The sequence below is a fragment of the Phlebotomus papatasi genome, chromosome 1 (genome assembly GCF_024763615.1).
Source record: "Phlebotomus papatasi isolate M1 chromosome 1, Ppap_2.1, whole genome shotgun sequence".
In the NCBI taxonomy this organism is placed as follows: domain Eukaryota; kingdom Metazoa; phylum Arthropoda; class Insecta; order Diptera; family Psychodidae; genus Phlebotomus; species Phlebotomus papatasi.
In genome coordinates, this window is record NC_077222.1 from 73,067,700 (window position 1) to 73,083,633 (window position 15,934).

At 34.0% G+C, this 15,934-nt stretch overlaps 1 protein-coding gene across 1 annotated transcript; it reads left to right on the top strand.

The window, feature by feature from the left end:
* The first annotated feature begins 23 nt into the window (after positions 1 to 23).
* LOC129800833 (ATP-dependent RNA helicase bel) lies at positions 24 to 15,142 on the top strand. Its single transcript, XM_055845510.1, has 5 exons — positions 24 to 286; positions 850 to 1,073; positions 4,429 to 5,033; positions 9,840 to 11,075; positions 14,728 to 15,142. The coding sequence occupies exons 1-5, from the start codon at positions 245 to 247 to the stop codon at positions 14,829 to 14,831; spliced, it is 2,211 nt and encodes a 736-aa protein (XP_055701485.1). The 5' UTR covers positions 24 to 244; the 3' UTR covers positions 14,832 to 15,142.
* The last annotated feature ends 792 nt before the right edge of the window (positions 15,143 to 15,934 follow it).

Below are 15,934 nucleotides of genomic sequence, written 5' to 3' on the forward strand. Positions count from 1 at the left end.
ATTGTCAAAAATGACGTCACGACCGCAAGGCCCTCTGGCAAGCCGAACCCGAATCTCATCAGTGCTCATCGCGAACATCGCCTGTGAAAATTGTGCGAATCAATTGGGGACTGCTGAAAAATTACCTTTGTGTTTAATTTATTGAAATAAACTCATTCGTGTTTGTGGTTTATAGTACAATCGTGTGGAACTTTCAATTTTAAGGAGTTCAAAACACAACGAACCAATTGGAAGTGATTTTAATATGAGTAATGCGATCCCAAATGGAACGGGTCTAGAACAGCAGGTAACGACATTGAACCACATTTTTTTCAACTCGACTTTTCTCCCCCCGTGGCTACTGTGTTATTGGCAAATGTGACGAAATGAAAAAAAATAGGGCATGAAGAATAGATTTTGGTGCTTCTGGTGCAACTGCATTGCGAAAATGTGGTGAAAAATGCATGGATAAATCGATTGGTGTTTGACGGAATTTGAGAACCAAGATGGCTGCCAATTCACATCAAGCTCTCTCATTGTGTAAAAAGGGCATTGAATTTTCTCTATCTCGTGCTCTTTTGTGCAAACGATTTCATTTCTATCGGTGACCTGCGTTGAGATTTTCCATGAATTATTCAGCCTCAATGCAACATTGCTCTGATAGGAATATCGATCGGATATGTGCTAAATTTTTCCGTTTTTTTTTCCTTTCTAGCATTTATTCTTATGTAATTTATTAAGTAAGAACGAATGCTACAGAGTGGACGCTTTGGGGAATTTCTATTGATCTGTTTCATGCATTTCATGAGTGGGTAATTAAGGAGTTTTTTTTTAATCAACTCTCTCTCTGTCTCTGTCATCCACCCACAGATTGCTGGTCTGGACTTGAAGGAAAGTCGGGGACCTTCGGGACCGAAGCCTGACATCTATGTAATCCCTCATTTAAGAGAAAAGAATTCTAATTCTAATTCTGGTGACTACGAGAGACCTTCTCAACAATACGACCAACGTGATCGATACGATAGAGGTGATCGTGACTATCGCGGTGGTCCAGATTCACGAGATTATCGCAACGATTCACGGGATTATAAGAAGTAAGTTGAAACCAATTTGACTACATTTGCTTAGTATTCTCTTCCGGAACACTGCGCCTTTCCCAGATAGGAGAAAGACAATAGAGAAGATGAAAATTTCACCGAGACACAAATTCAAGTTTAATTCATTTTCTGCATTATGTCTTTACGAGAGGTTCACACATCGCGAAATATGAGAATGAGATGTGTCACAGTTGATTTCCATAGAGAAGTGACTCATTCACTAGCATGGCGCGCACAATGGTGATCGTACCAAGGGGCCATTCATTGCGAGAAACCTTTGTCAATTGATCTTTTCCCTAGCGAACGGTTGACCTTATTTTTTGTGAATTTATTCAGTTTTGATCATTGAAATGCTTTCAAAGAGCAGAAGAATTTAAATAATTTCGTTATCAGGCTTGAGTCGTAAACAATATTCTCATTAAAGTTTTATATAAGTTTCCGGATGTCTATTGAATTTCTTAATAACAAAAATTGCAGGGATTAATCGATTTTTTTTTAGAGTCCCCTGATAAGAAATCAGACAAATCAGATGAATAAAAGCCTAAGGACCCAACAAACACTCTGATCCTCGAAAATTTTTAGTTTGTAAAATTTGGCAGTAAAAATTTATCCTAAACTGTCATAAAATGAGGGTTTGGAATCATCGATCAGGGGTCCATAGACTAATTCTCGAGAATATCATCTAAAATTTGGTAGAAAAGGAATAGATAAAGGAAATTTATTCAGAGTCCATATAGATCCTAAAGCAATCTTCAAACTAGAGGTATAGCCCGAATTATTTCCGAAGATCTCCAAATCCTAAACAGAAACCAATTTTATTGGTTTTTCAGAATTTTAAGAAGCATTTTTCTCCTTTATGTCCAATCCTAAATCAAAATTTCCCAAAAATTTTGACAAATGATAAATTCAAAATGTTTAGCCAAATGGCTAAGCTTTAAGTCCGAAGCCCGTATAAGTTTTATCTATATATGATTTAACTTCTGTAATTTCTCAATAAAGTAGGTTATTTCCGTTATTTCAAAGGTTTTGACACTAAACACATTTGACCCTACACTTTTTAAAAAAAAATCACAGAAACTGCATGTATTTTAGAAATTTAAAATTTTTGGGAACCGTCTAAACCTCTAATCTGAAGACCGTTTTTTTATTTTATTATTTACCGTCTTTACAATGTAGATCAGTCCGGTACTTTGATAAATTCAAACTGCAGGAAAGAGATCTAAATAAAAATATTTTGATTAATCTAAAAATAAGGATATTACGCGAGATGTCATTTTTTTATTTAATCACATAAATTTGGTTAGTTAAAAACCTTAAGTCTTTTTACATAAAGATTTTTTTTACTATAATACCTCAAGAAAGTTGATCAACAATGATCGTTTTAGTTGGCTCAGTATGAGTATTTAAATCCTTTCTCATCATTAAAAAGTTATTGTGAAGGTTCTAGATTGTGTGAAATGCAAAAATGATGAAATACTTTTTATGCAAGAACAAACCATGTTTGCATAATGGCTTAATCTTTTCTGATATTGCATATTCTCACAATTGAAAAACTTCCACAAATTTTATCTGACAAATATGCATGTAAATATATCATGCTCAAAAGTCTTAGCTTAAAATATATGTAAAAACTTAGTATTAGAATTTAAAAATTAGAATTAGAATTGCTCTTTGAAGCATCATAAGTAATTCAATCTTAAGTGTCTTCTGCTGAGAAATATACTTCTTAGGATTCTTGAGAAACTCTTGGGAAGTGATTCAAGGTCGTGGGTGTAAATAGTCAAAAGAGAAAACTTTAGAACTAGACCAAGACGACCTCAACATATATCTGAGAATACAAGAAAAGACATATGATTCTGTTTTCTAAAAAACTAAAAAGTTATTATTAAAAATGTTTTTGAAAAGGAACGAAACGAGGGCTTCAATTCTGAGACCAAGATCAAGATTAATATTTCAAACTGTCAAATATTTCTAAGATCAAGATTTCATATTCTGACACGATGCATTTATGTGGGAGTTTAAATGTCTTAGCTAAGAATTAAGAATCATATCTCAAGATACGTCACTTTTGAAAACATGTCAATTTTCCTGCAGAATTTGTTGTTATATTGCAACAAAATTTAGAAAAAAAAAATAGTATTAAACCGTATTAAATATCTAAAGAGTAACAAACATCAATACAGAAAGTGCAAATAAAAATTTTTGAGCTATGATAGATCTTTAAAATGGTCATACTAAGGCGTGATTTGTTTGCAGGTACAATAGACTTTCTCTCAATTGGACATTTGAAGCAAAATGTCATCTGAATTATCGAGATTTGGGCGTCAAAGTCATTGTGAATTCCACAATAAGCGCTTAATTATAAAGAATCACGCACGATAAAATAGGAAGAACTACAGCGAATTTGAGCAAATTAGCTTCAAAATCAAACGTGAAAATTGCCAATAAAATTTTTCATCTAATTGAGAAAGAGTCCAATTGAGTGAGTCTACTACTCTAAAGGCCTCTACACACTAGAGAAATATATGTCCATATCTGACAGTTTTTCCTACACTTAAGCAATTTGCTTCAATATACAGTAGACTCTCGCTCAATCGGCTCTTTTTCAATCGGGCGACAAATTTTGTTGACAATTTTCACGTTTAATTATGAAGCTAATTCGCTCAAATTCGCTGTAGTTCTTACTATTTTATCGTGATTCTTTATAATTGAGCGCTTTTTGTGGAATTTACAAAGGTTTTGATGCTCAATTCTATCGCTAAACCGGATGGCATTTTCAAATATTTCAAAAAAACAAGAAACTACGTCTTGAAATCTTGGTTCTACAATTTTAAATATTCAAATTTACACGATTTGTGTCTTCAATTTCATAATTTGAAGACATTTAACATCTTGCTCTTGATTTTTTGTTCTCACGATACCAAAATTTTAAAATTTTCAATTTTCTTGATCTTGGTCTCAGAATTGAGGCTAAATTTATGGATTTGACCTGTTGAACACACCTGCTGAGCTGGACACTTTTTATTTATTCGTATTATTATTCTATTTTCATGATGAATTTAACGTTACAAATAATTAATTAAAATGCTTATAGATGAATAAAATCGCAAAAAGAAATCTCAGATATTTTTGATGAGTTCAGTGAAATTTTTTGGAACAAAAATTTAGGTCGGTATGATCACGAAATTAGACAGACATGGCATTTGTAGTTTGGATGATTGACCCCTCAGTTTCTACATTGCAATATTGTTAAGTGAAGAATGGTTTTTAGAGAGTAAATCATTATAATGGAATGAAATGTGGATGTAATACGGGATGTTTTTCTACCTTGTTTTGTGTTTTTGGCATCTAGTTCATCTGGAGGTGGAAATCGTCGAATTGGCACTAGTCGTGGTGGCGATCGAGACAGGGATTTTGGGAATTTCAAGCGTCGCAACGACTATCAGCCGCAGGATAGCTATCAGAACGGCGGTCCAAATAAGTTCTATGAACGCCGTGGCGATGATTGGGGCCGTGGTGGACGCGGTGGAGGAGGTGCACCACGTGGTGGGGGTGAGCCAATGCGGGGGAACAACCGTTGGCCAGATGCACCAGTGCGCGAGGGTCCAGGTGGAGGAGGAGGACAAGGATACGGTGGAAAGTGGCGCGGAGGCGACAATGGACGCTCCGGCCATGATGTTGATTGCACCATTCCCCTGCCAAAGGATGAACAACTTGAGCAAGAGTTGTTCGGCACGGCAAACACCGGTATTAATTTTAACAAATACGAAGACATACCCGTGGAGGCGACGGGAAGCCATGTGCCACCACATATCACAAGCTTCGATGACATCAAGCTGACAGAGATCATACAGAATAATATAAATTTGGCACGCTATGACAAACCGACACCGGTGCAGAAACATGCCATTCCGATTATATTGGATGGACGTGATTTGATGGCTTGTGCCCAAACGGGTAAGTTTATATTTTACAATATATATATATTTTTTTTAAAAGAATAATTGGATGAAGAGCAAAACAATGATCTAGATAATTGTGTGAGATGCAAAAATGATGACATACTTTTTATGCAAGAACAAACCATGTTTGCATAATGGCTTAATCTTTTCTGATATTGCATATTCTTACAATGGGAAGATTCCCACAAAAGATACTATATATATATATATATATGTGAAAATAATTACTCTGCTCCAAATTGCCCCATTACCATCGTTTATTGTTTCAGATATTTCAAGATCGTAAAGTTCATCTTAATGGACTTTGCTGATCGTTTAAAGAAAAAAAAGAGTTCAGGGGGAAGTGCTCTTATCTCTTATAGTTAAAGTATTGCTATTTTATATCTCTTTGAAGAATATTTTCCAAATATAATTTAAGCATAGAGTTGATTTTATTTAAATTTCTTTGAATATAAATCATTTTAGGAAATTGTAAAGTCCAAAAATTTCAGGGTCTGCAAAAACTAATTATTGCAATGTGTAATGTGTACCAATAACAGCTTAATGGTTTCTTCACAATACACACTCAGCCAAAGCAGAAAACATTTGAAGTGAAAGTGTAAAGGAACTTGGAGAAAGTTTACTCTAAACCCTCAATTGGTTTTTCGACCATTTCTTATCCATGGAGCACAAAAATTTCGCAAAAATTAATACATTAAAAAAAATATTATTATTTTTCCTAAATGAGTAATCAAAAGGCTTTCACTTGAGGGAAAGGCTATATAAAATTATATCTATCTAGCTTAGCTTTTTTTACAAAAGGAATTTGTTAATCTTTATTGCAATGGAAGGATAATTCAACAGTGTATATAATTATTTTTGAACAAAACAAAAAAAAATCAAATTTAATCACTTAAAAATTCCTTTCTTTGTTCAGAAAAAAGTCATGCGTATATTATTGCAATAACTCACGATTTTTTTTGCTGAACAATGAGAGACATAAAAAATGAGACAATTTTTAAAGTTTCAAAAAATAAAAATGTTAATTTTCGCATTAACCGTCATTATGGGTAATAATAAGTTTATTATTCTCTTTTATTTCGAGCTATTTGTACCTACATTACTATAAAAAGAAATTTCACAAAACATTTCGAAATTTTTGCTGAGTTTACTAATTAAACATTATTTTATACCGATTATAATACGCAGATATTTGTAATCAGTAGCATTCTGAAGTGCTTCTACATTACCGACTTTTCTTTATTTTATTTATTATTTTATTTAATTTATTATTTATTATTTATTTATTAAAGAAACCATACAATAGACTTATAATGCCGAGCGCACAATAACTTTTGTTTAGTAAACATGTTTTTTTACATTTCAATGAGAGTGAGTGAGATCTAGATCTAGTCATCTCGCTCATTCTCATGGGAAACTTTGAAAACATGTTTACAAACAAAAGTTATTGTGCGCTGGTCATAAGTCCCTCACGTACAGTTACAAACAAGAACAAAAAGAGAAAAAAAAGAAAGAAAAGTTACAACAAGATTAGAAGAGAAAAAAAAATCTTAGACTCAGTCCTCACCGAGTTCTAAGACCACCAAACAGTCATGACAGGAACCAACACAAAGAAAACTCGATTAGGGTAAATTAAGCTAATTCAAAACCTGCTCCAAATGGAATTTTTTCGCTACTCCAAATGGAAACGTCATTGTTTTCATGATAATTACAGTACTAAATTATTATATTTATATATTTTCTTTACCTCAGTTTCATTATTTAGCTAATTTTGCTCCAAATAAAGCGAAAATCAATTCAAATTCACAAATTTTAATTTGGTAATCTCACAGAAAAATTAAAAGTGTACCTTTTCGCCATCGTATTTTTCATCGATTGACCATTTTAACGGTACGTGAAGTTTTCAAGTGAAATAATTACCTATTTCGTGAACAAAAATGGTTTTTCTGAAGTGTCTGCAAATGCTTCAATAGGAAACCCCGGAAATATGATTTTTTTTGGAGAGATTTTCTTATTTTTTTTAGATGGGAAATAAGAAAAAACAGGAATAAGAACAAATCTTGCACTCAAGAGCAACTCAGCAAGGTTTTGGAAGCATTTCGTCGCGGTTTCACTTGCACTGTTTGTCTCCAATTAGAAACTTTCCCTTGTCTCCATTTGGATTAATTTGTTTCCAATAGAAGAATTTTGCATTTGTGCATTTTTCTTCTATTTAAGAAGTTTTCAAATTATATCTAAAGAATTTTTACTAAACAGTAAGATTCTAGAAGAGTCAAGAAGGAAATTTATGTAATTCTCTCCAGAAAAAATATGAACTTAATGTGTTGAATTTTCTGGCAAAGTTAAAGCGTCAGGAAATGGTTTTGAATTAGGACATTTACCCTACATAGAAACACAGGAAAACAGCCATGTACCAAAAAGAAATGTTAAAATGAAAGAGTTCTCCTTTTCATTTTTCATTGGAATAACACCATAAGGTTTTATCAAGAGTCATAGAGGAACGAAAAAAGCATAGCCTCTATGCACGAGATACTGTGGAAATGGGCTTGAAAATGTATCTGAACAAAGGAATATCCATGTTTTTATTTTTTAAGGAGCACTTTAGAAAAAAATGATTATAAACTTCTTTTCAAAGTTCAAACAATGCTCTTAAAAAGGAAGTAATGAAAAAAAACAGAAATTATGCTTCAAACTCAACCTTGGTGCTTACACTCATTTTGTTTCGAATTTGGCACAATTCTTCTAATAAATCAATTAAATGGTGATCCTAAAACACTTTAAATGCAAAATATATCACTATCAAATCAGTCCTTTATGCCTCCAGTACACCTTTTAGACCGGTAAAATTTCATGAAATCAAAATTCGCGTTCTTTTCTTTCTCAATTCAATGGGTCAAGCGATAGAGCACTCGCTCTATGATGTAAGTGTCCCGGGTTCGAATCCCCTTTAGGCCACCAGGAATTTTCTGACGTTAAAAGTGTTCGGTTTGCATCCAGTGAGCTTCACTGCACTTGATTCCACGGGCAGGTCTAATTCCTATATGCAATGTTGTGTCAGGATTATTATTATCATTATTATTATTCTTTCTCAAAAAATTTGCATAAGTCTATCCTATTCTTGCGACTCCAAATTAGACTGAACCGACTGAACTAAATTTAATTTGGTGTGATGTTCAAAAGAAGAAGAAGAGTGCAGAAGACTAGGATAGACGTATGCTAAACTTTTAAGAAAAAAAGGGATGTGAATTTGAATTTTATGAAATTTTCCTGATCTAAAGGTGTGCCGGGGCCATTACATTCCTTTAATGATAGAATAGGGGCATAGGGCAGTTCCACGCACTTGAAATTTTTTTTTAAAGCTCATTTGTTACTAAGTCGCCACTACATTCACACTAAGTCCGGCTAATTTCTCTTGGATAATCGCTATCTAATAATTTACAGAAAATTACCCATATTATTAATTTATTATGCCAAAACTTTATTTTTTGAAATTCTTACATGCGTGAAAGTACCCCACCATCCTTTAGTACTAAAAATGCTGCTAATTTTGTAATTGTTTAAAATTATTTAGTGAAAAAAGCCATTTAAAAAAAGTGCTGGGAAGTCGGTCACTATCAAAAATGATTAATTTACCCTAATAACAAATTAAAGGAATGTAATAATACCGGTTTATTGTATCCAGTTCAAACCATTTGAGATTTATACACACTATATTCAAAGTTCTTGTAATCTAATTTATTTATAGTAAATCAATTAAGAGTTTTCCGAAGTAAAAAATCTGATGGTCGTTTTTAATTAGTTCTTTTGCAGACCCTAAGGCCGGCTTCAGACCTAAGGTTACCTCAGTTTCCGATGGTCTAGAAATTCAAAATAGCAACCAATTTTATTGGTTTTGTTTTTAAATTTAAAGGATCACTTGCCCATGTTGTCCAATCTTAAGTGATAATTTTCCAAAAACTCTTGATTGATAAGAAATTAGAGAAGCTAAGCCATAGGTCTGAAGCCCGTATAAGTCAGTATCTCACAGTTTAATCCTCTATATTTCTCTACGGATAGAGTGTTAGAGTATCAAATCAGAACAATGTCGAACAAAAGGAAAATCTTTCAAAAATGCTTCGAGATCATTAAAAAAACAGAATTATTACTTCATTGAGAGAAATCCGAAAAAGTTAAAATAACATTCCGGAAATGTTAATTTTACCCTGTATTATTGATCCGAAATCGGTGTAAATATTATGCTTTTTAGATATATTAGAGGTTAAAGTTACTCTTTTTCATGTTAATTTTACACTTAAAAAGGTGTAAAATTAACATTAAAAAATGTTGATATATATTTACACCTAAAAAGTGTTAAAGTTATGAGGAAAAAAAGTTAATTGCACCCCCTTTTTTCTCAGTGTTCATAAAAGTGATGATTGAAATAAGTTTCAATAACTTACGAAAATGCGATTTAAGCGATAAGTGCTATGAGTTTTGCATTCTTGGCATGGTTGGATATATGTAGGGCATGAGATGACCTTACCATTGAGCTCATTGTGAAGATGATCAGTTTATAAACACCTGAAATAATGACCATTGGATCACTTTTGTTTGACCCCTCAACTGTTGATTTTCGAGTTTAATTATTAATAATTGAGGGTTGAAGAAACAATTTTCTTGCAGCAGCAATGATGGTAGTGAAAATAATTGGAACAGAGTATAGAGTAATGTTTTTTTTTGTTGTTGTCATAAAGCGCACAATCTAGATAAATTTTACTATGCACTTTCTAATGCGCGTACTTCATCCCATGCAATTAAATAGGTTCGGGCAAGACGGCGGCATTTCTGGTGCCGATCCTAAATCAAATGTATGAACGTGGATTGGGAACTCCGCCAAGTGGTGGCAATCGTACGTACTATAGACGCAAGCACTATCCATTGGGTCTTGTTTTGGCCCCAACACGTGAGCTGGCAACTCAGATCTTTGAAGAGGCCAAAAAATTCTCATATCGTGCGCGTATGCGTCCAGCTGTCCTCTATGGGGGCAACAATACCAGTGAACAGATGCAGGAACTAGACCGTGGATGTCATTTGATTGTGGCAACACCAGGTCGATTGGAAGATATGATAACGCGTGGTAAGGTTGGATTGGACAATATCCGATTCCTTGTCCTCGATGAGGCTGATCGTATGCTCGATATGGGCTTTGAGCCACAGATCCGTCGTATTGTGGAACAGAGCAATATGCCACCGACTGGTGAGCGTCAGACATTGATGTTCTCAGCCACATTTCCCAAGGCTATTCAGGAATTGGCCAGTGATTTTCTCCATAATTATATTTTTCTGGCTGTGGGACGTGTTGGATCAACATCTGAGAATATTACACAGTCAATTCTGTGGGTGAATGAATCTGATAAGAGATCATATCTCCTGGATTTGCTCAGTTCATTCAAAGATGGCCCTGAATGGTCAAAGGATAGTTTGACGTTGATATTTGTGGAGACGAAAAAAGGTGCTGATGCCCTTGAAGATTTTCTCCATAGATACGATCATCCTGTAACGAGTATTCATGGTGATCGTACACAGCGTGAACGTGAAGATGCCCTCAGGTATTTCCGTTCTGGAACATGTCCCGTTCTTGTGGCAACAGCTGTGGCGGCACGTGGTCTGGACATTCCGCACGTAAAGCATGTCATTAACTTTGATTTGCCATCCGATGTGGAGGAATATGTGCACCGTATTGGACGTACGGGTCGTATGGGAAATTTGGGTGTTGCCACTAGTTTCTTCAATGACAAAAATCGCAATATTTGTGCTGATTTGGTGGAGTTACTGGTGGAAACCAAGCAGGATGTTCCTGATTTCCTCGAGGAGATTATCTCACAGGAGCGTTCTGGAGGACGTCGCGGAGGTGGAGGTGGTGGTGGTGGCGGTCGTTCGCGCTATGGAGGAAATTCCTTCACATCGCGCGATTTCCGCACACAATCTGGCGGTGGCAATCGTGGATCGTCCAATAGAAACACTGGAGGCTCTCGTGGAGGTCCAGGAGGTGGATATGGTGAGTCAAATATATTTTTTTTCTATTGCAAAATCATTTTTTCTCAAAATGTAATTTGCCCGTTCCTGATCACGAATATAGGTATGGATGATTACAAAACTTTCCAACCCCTCCTTGGAGCTTATTAACTCTGAAACATACAGATAGGGGAATATATGTATAGTTCGCACACAGTGAACCTTCAAAAAATGCGAATTTTCTCTTTGTTTGAAAGGAGCAAATTTACCATTTCTCATCTTGTCTCATGAGGTTAATAATTATCTATCTTATGGCTAAGAAATGACGAACTAGCTCTTTGCTAATAGATAGAAAATTCGCATCGTTTGAAGGTTCCCCTATCAACTTTCGGTGTTCGGCAAAGGTTTATATCGGGTGAAAATTGCACCTTGGTGCATTGACGCCCCACCTTTCCTTACACAATTTTGATGGTCCCCTTTTTTTGTTGTTTAAGTTGTTCAGCCCGTTCAGCCCCATGGCAATGATCGAGCTCAAATTTTAGTATGTTATAGCTAGTGTCCCGGGTTCGAATCCCCTGTAGGTCATCAGGAATTTTTCTGGCGTTAAAAGTGATCGGATTGCATCCAGTGAGCTTCACTGCACTTGATTCCACGAGCATGGGACTGACAATCTCATCCCGTACAAGAAAAACTAATAATGCATGTCTACTAGTTTCCTTGCGGGAAGGCCTTGTTCCTTCATGAAATGATTCTAGCTCCGATCCTAATTGTAAAAATTCGATCAATGAGAGCATTTTAGAAAGATCTTATAAAATGTCACATCCCTTTCTAACATTGAAATCGATTTTCTAAGTTCAATAACTCAAAAATTCCATTGTCCATCGGGCTAAATTTTTAGTATATTGTAGCCGCCTATTACACATATCAAACAAAAAAAACTTAAGTCGCTCGATAACCCCTGACCCGAGCTATAAGGGGTCAAAGTTCAAAAATTGACCGGACTCTATCTTCGGTTCTACAATAACTAACATTTTGAGCTAAATTTTCGGTTTTTGGTTTCGTCTTGATGAGCACTTTCAGATGGAAGTTCAAAAAGTCACCACAGGTGGCGCTGCAATAGCGTCAAAATTCAAACTATTTTTTCTCAAAAACGCAATTGTGCAAGTTGACCAAATTTTACAGTCTTTAGGTCCTTACAGAGGTTTCCAAAAAGCGGCGTGGGTCCAAATAAAAAGAAAATTGGTTAAAATAGAACCAGAGATATCTGGCGTCACAGTTCATGAAATTCAAAATGCCACACTTCCGGTTCTATTTGACCGCTTTTGACGAGTTAGAGCACAAATTAAAGGTCTCGTAAAGCACTACAACTGTAAATGTTTATAAATTCTCATTGCGGACTTACGAAATGCTAGTAAATCGAATAACCCATTAAAAAGTTCGTAAATGCACTGATAGAAATCCGACAAAGTTAAAATAACATACCGGAAATGTTTATTTTGCCCTGCAGTATTGATCCGAAATCGGTGTAAATATTATGCTTTTTAGGTGTATTAGGGGTTAAATCTACCCTTTTTCATGTTAATTTTACCCTTAAAAAGGATGTAAAAGTAACATAAAAAAATTTTGATATATTTTTACACCTAAAAAGTGTTAGTTATGAGGGGGGGGGGGGAAAGGGGAATCAGTGGCGCAATAGGCAAGACCGTTGACTCTTGGGCGGATTGATTCCCTGGCTCGATTCACTGTTGTGAGTTCGAGTCCCGCCCGGTGCAAAGATCTGAATGTTTAGAAAAAGACATTTTCACTGTGATATAACGTAATAAAAATGCACCGCCTCGCCCAACAAATCCGGGAGCATGGAAGAAGCATTCACCATACTACGGGAAGGCGCTCCTGGGCGGTCTACAATGGACTTCGCAGATTCTTCCAACACGGGATATAACGCATTGTAAAAATGATTACCTTGTAATAAATATCTCGATACGATTAATAATAATAGGGAAAAAAAAGTGACTCGTACCCCCATTTTTTCTCAGTGTGTGTACTTTTTTCACAAACATTGTTCGTAAAATGATCACATCGATCATTTCTTATTTTTTTTACAAACATTTATATACGTAAACGTTCGTAAACAAACAAAAAAAATGTTCGTAAAACTGTCATTTGTTCGTAAAGTTTTGTCAGGCAAACGAAAACGAAAAATGTTTATAAAAGGACAAAAAAACTTGTTAGATGATCACGTTACAAATAATCTTTGACAAAAAGTATACATTAGTGGGTTATACGATTTGCGAACATTTAGTAAGTCTCCAGTAGGAGTAGGAAATCACAAATATTTACAAACAATTTTACATAATATTTTTTTGTGTTGACTGATTCTACCCGTCCACGATAATGAAAATAATGTTTAAAAGAAATACTGCACAAAATTGAACAATTATCTAACATAGTTTAAGTTGGTCACATGAACACTAAAGGCATTCTGATAAGAAAACGAATCAAAAAACACAATAAATTAAATCGGCTCTAGAGTAACCAATATTATAAGATCGAGTTCTTTAACAAAATTATAGAGCACATTCTAGTGTTCTACATTTCACCCATTTTTAATCCTTCTGTCAGTTCATCCAAATTCTAGATATTTTGGTTTAAACACAAAATTGATAGGGTAAGTGTGCCGAATTTCGGCATAGTTGCATGCAAGCGTCGAAGTCTCAAGTTTGAAATGTAATATTTTAAATTCAAATTGATTTTTTTTATTCTTTCTTCTGAAAGAGTGTTGCTTGGAACCTTGTAAAGAGTTTACCGTCTTGATTTACTCTAAAATCATTCTTAATACATTTTAAAATGAATAAAAATATAGACATAGCTTTGGTGCCCTATTTCGGCCACCTTCATTCTCATAGTTCCTTACCCTTCGGGGATTTTCCAATATCTTTTTCACATCATCTCATTTGTCGAAGCTACATTTTTTTCTTATTCTTTTGCATTGTATAATCTCTACAGTATGTAAAATCTAAAAGTTCATGTGAATTCTAGGAACAAAAAAGGTGGCCGAAATTGCAAGCTGGCCAGAATTTGGCACGTTTACCCTATTTGCACAAGAAATTTGATGTAAAATTTACTGCATAACAACTTCAAATCGAGAATTTACACGCAATCCGAATTTGATTCCGTTAAGAATCTCATCTACAATAAGCTAGTCTAGGCTTATTTGTCCATCTCTTTTACTTAGGTATTTCCTGTCTGGAAATGTATAGGATGGCAGCATTACTTGTGTTCTGTCATTACTTTTGGCCTCCTTGCAAAATACTTTGCTTTTTTTTGTCACAAAATGATTTCGAAAATCCTAACATTAAAAATGTATTATGTTATATTTGATAGAACATCTCAGTTTTTTTTTGGTTTTTGGAATAATTTTTTGACAAAAATTGCGACGAGACTATAAGTAAAGACAAGCCACAAGTAATACAGCCACCCTAGCACAATTCTTCCTATTACAAAAAGTATAATTTTCTAAAGTCATTCATGCGTGAACTGCCAGATCCTCTTCTAAATAATTCAATTTTATGAATATAAAAGAGCATTGAAATGATTGAATCATTTATTCTTATTTTTTTTTGCTATGAGGAAGTTGCCTTTTAATTGTGGTAGAATTCATTTTATTCAACAAAATCTTGAATTCTTATTTTCAGGATCCTATTATGGAAATGGAGGCGGAGGCGGAGGTGGAAATTATGGTGGAAGCTATGGAAATTCGTATTCCAATAACTCTGGTCCCGACTGGTGGGGTGATTAAACATTTCCACACGTTTTTGAACGAAACATAGACCCAGAAAAGAAAAAAAAGAGAGAGAGAGATTTAGGAAAAAATATTTTACAATTTAATTGCAACAACAGAGGAAAATCTCTTTATTTACTCCCTCGACCACACTTGAATTGTAATAACACAACTAACTTTTTTTCTGTCGTCGTGTGTATAAAAAAAACAACAACAAAAAGGTTTAGAAAAAGCAAATTAAAATAAAAAAAATTATTGTATAAATAAAAATTTTACTGCAAGAAAAAGCTCCAAGATAGTAAACTTAAAATTAATAAATAAAAAAAAAATGTGAAATTACATCTCTCCCTCTTAAAGCCCTTCATATTTTTTTCTCAATCTTACTACACTAATTTATTTAAAAAAAAAAAGAAAACTTGATGAATAAAAAATTTAAGAAATATTATATAAAGAATAGATGTAACAAATAATAGGAACACATAGTTAAAATGAAATAAATTTAACGATGGAAAATGAAAAGAATGGTATATTAAATAACTGTTGAAAAAAAAAGTAATTTCTCTATATAAAACTATTGAAAAGAGGAATAAATGGAGAAAGAAAGAATATTATAAACGGACATTGAATTATGTAATAACACTTTAAATTTTGTTGGTGTGTACAATTTTTCGAATTTATTGTGTAAAAGGGGGGAAGATCAGTTAGAGACAATTTTACTGGCGAGAGAAATACAATTTTGGGGTCAGTTGGTTGATTTGTAAAATTAGCTAGACTGACTTTACACAACTTTATTGTATTAAAAAAAAAAGAAACAGATTTTACGTATTTTTGAATATTTTTTACTTTATTATGCTGTCCCAATTAATGAAGAAAAAAACACACAATATAAGAACAAAACAAAAGATAAAGAAACAGAAGTTCACAGCAATTGTGCAAGATACCTTGACGCAAAATCTGAATTCTTCTTTTTCGGCCAAAAAAAAATTAAATAAAATTATTGCAAAAAATGAACATAAATTGAGAACTTTTGTACTTGAATTCGTTGCAGTTGCAGCCATTTTATTGATGACTAAATAAAAAAAAATATTAACAGAAGACACAATTTGAAAAAAAGAGAGAAG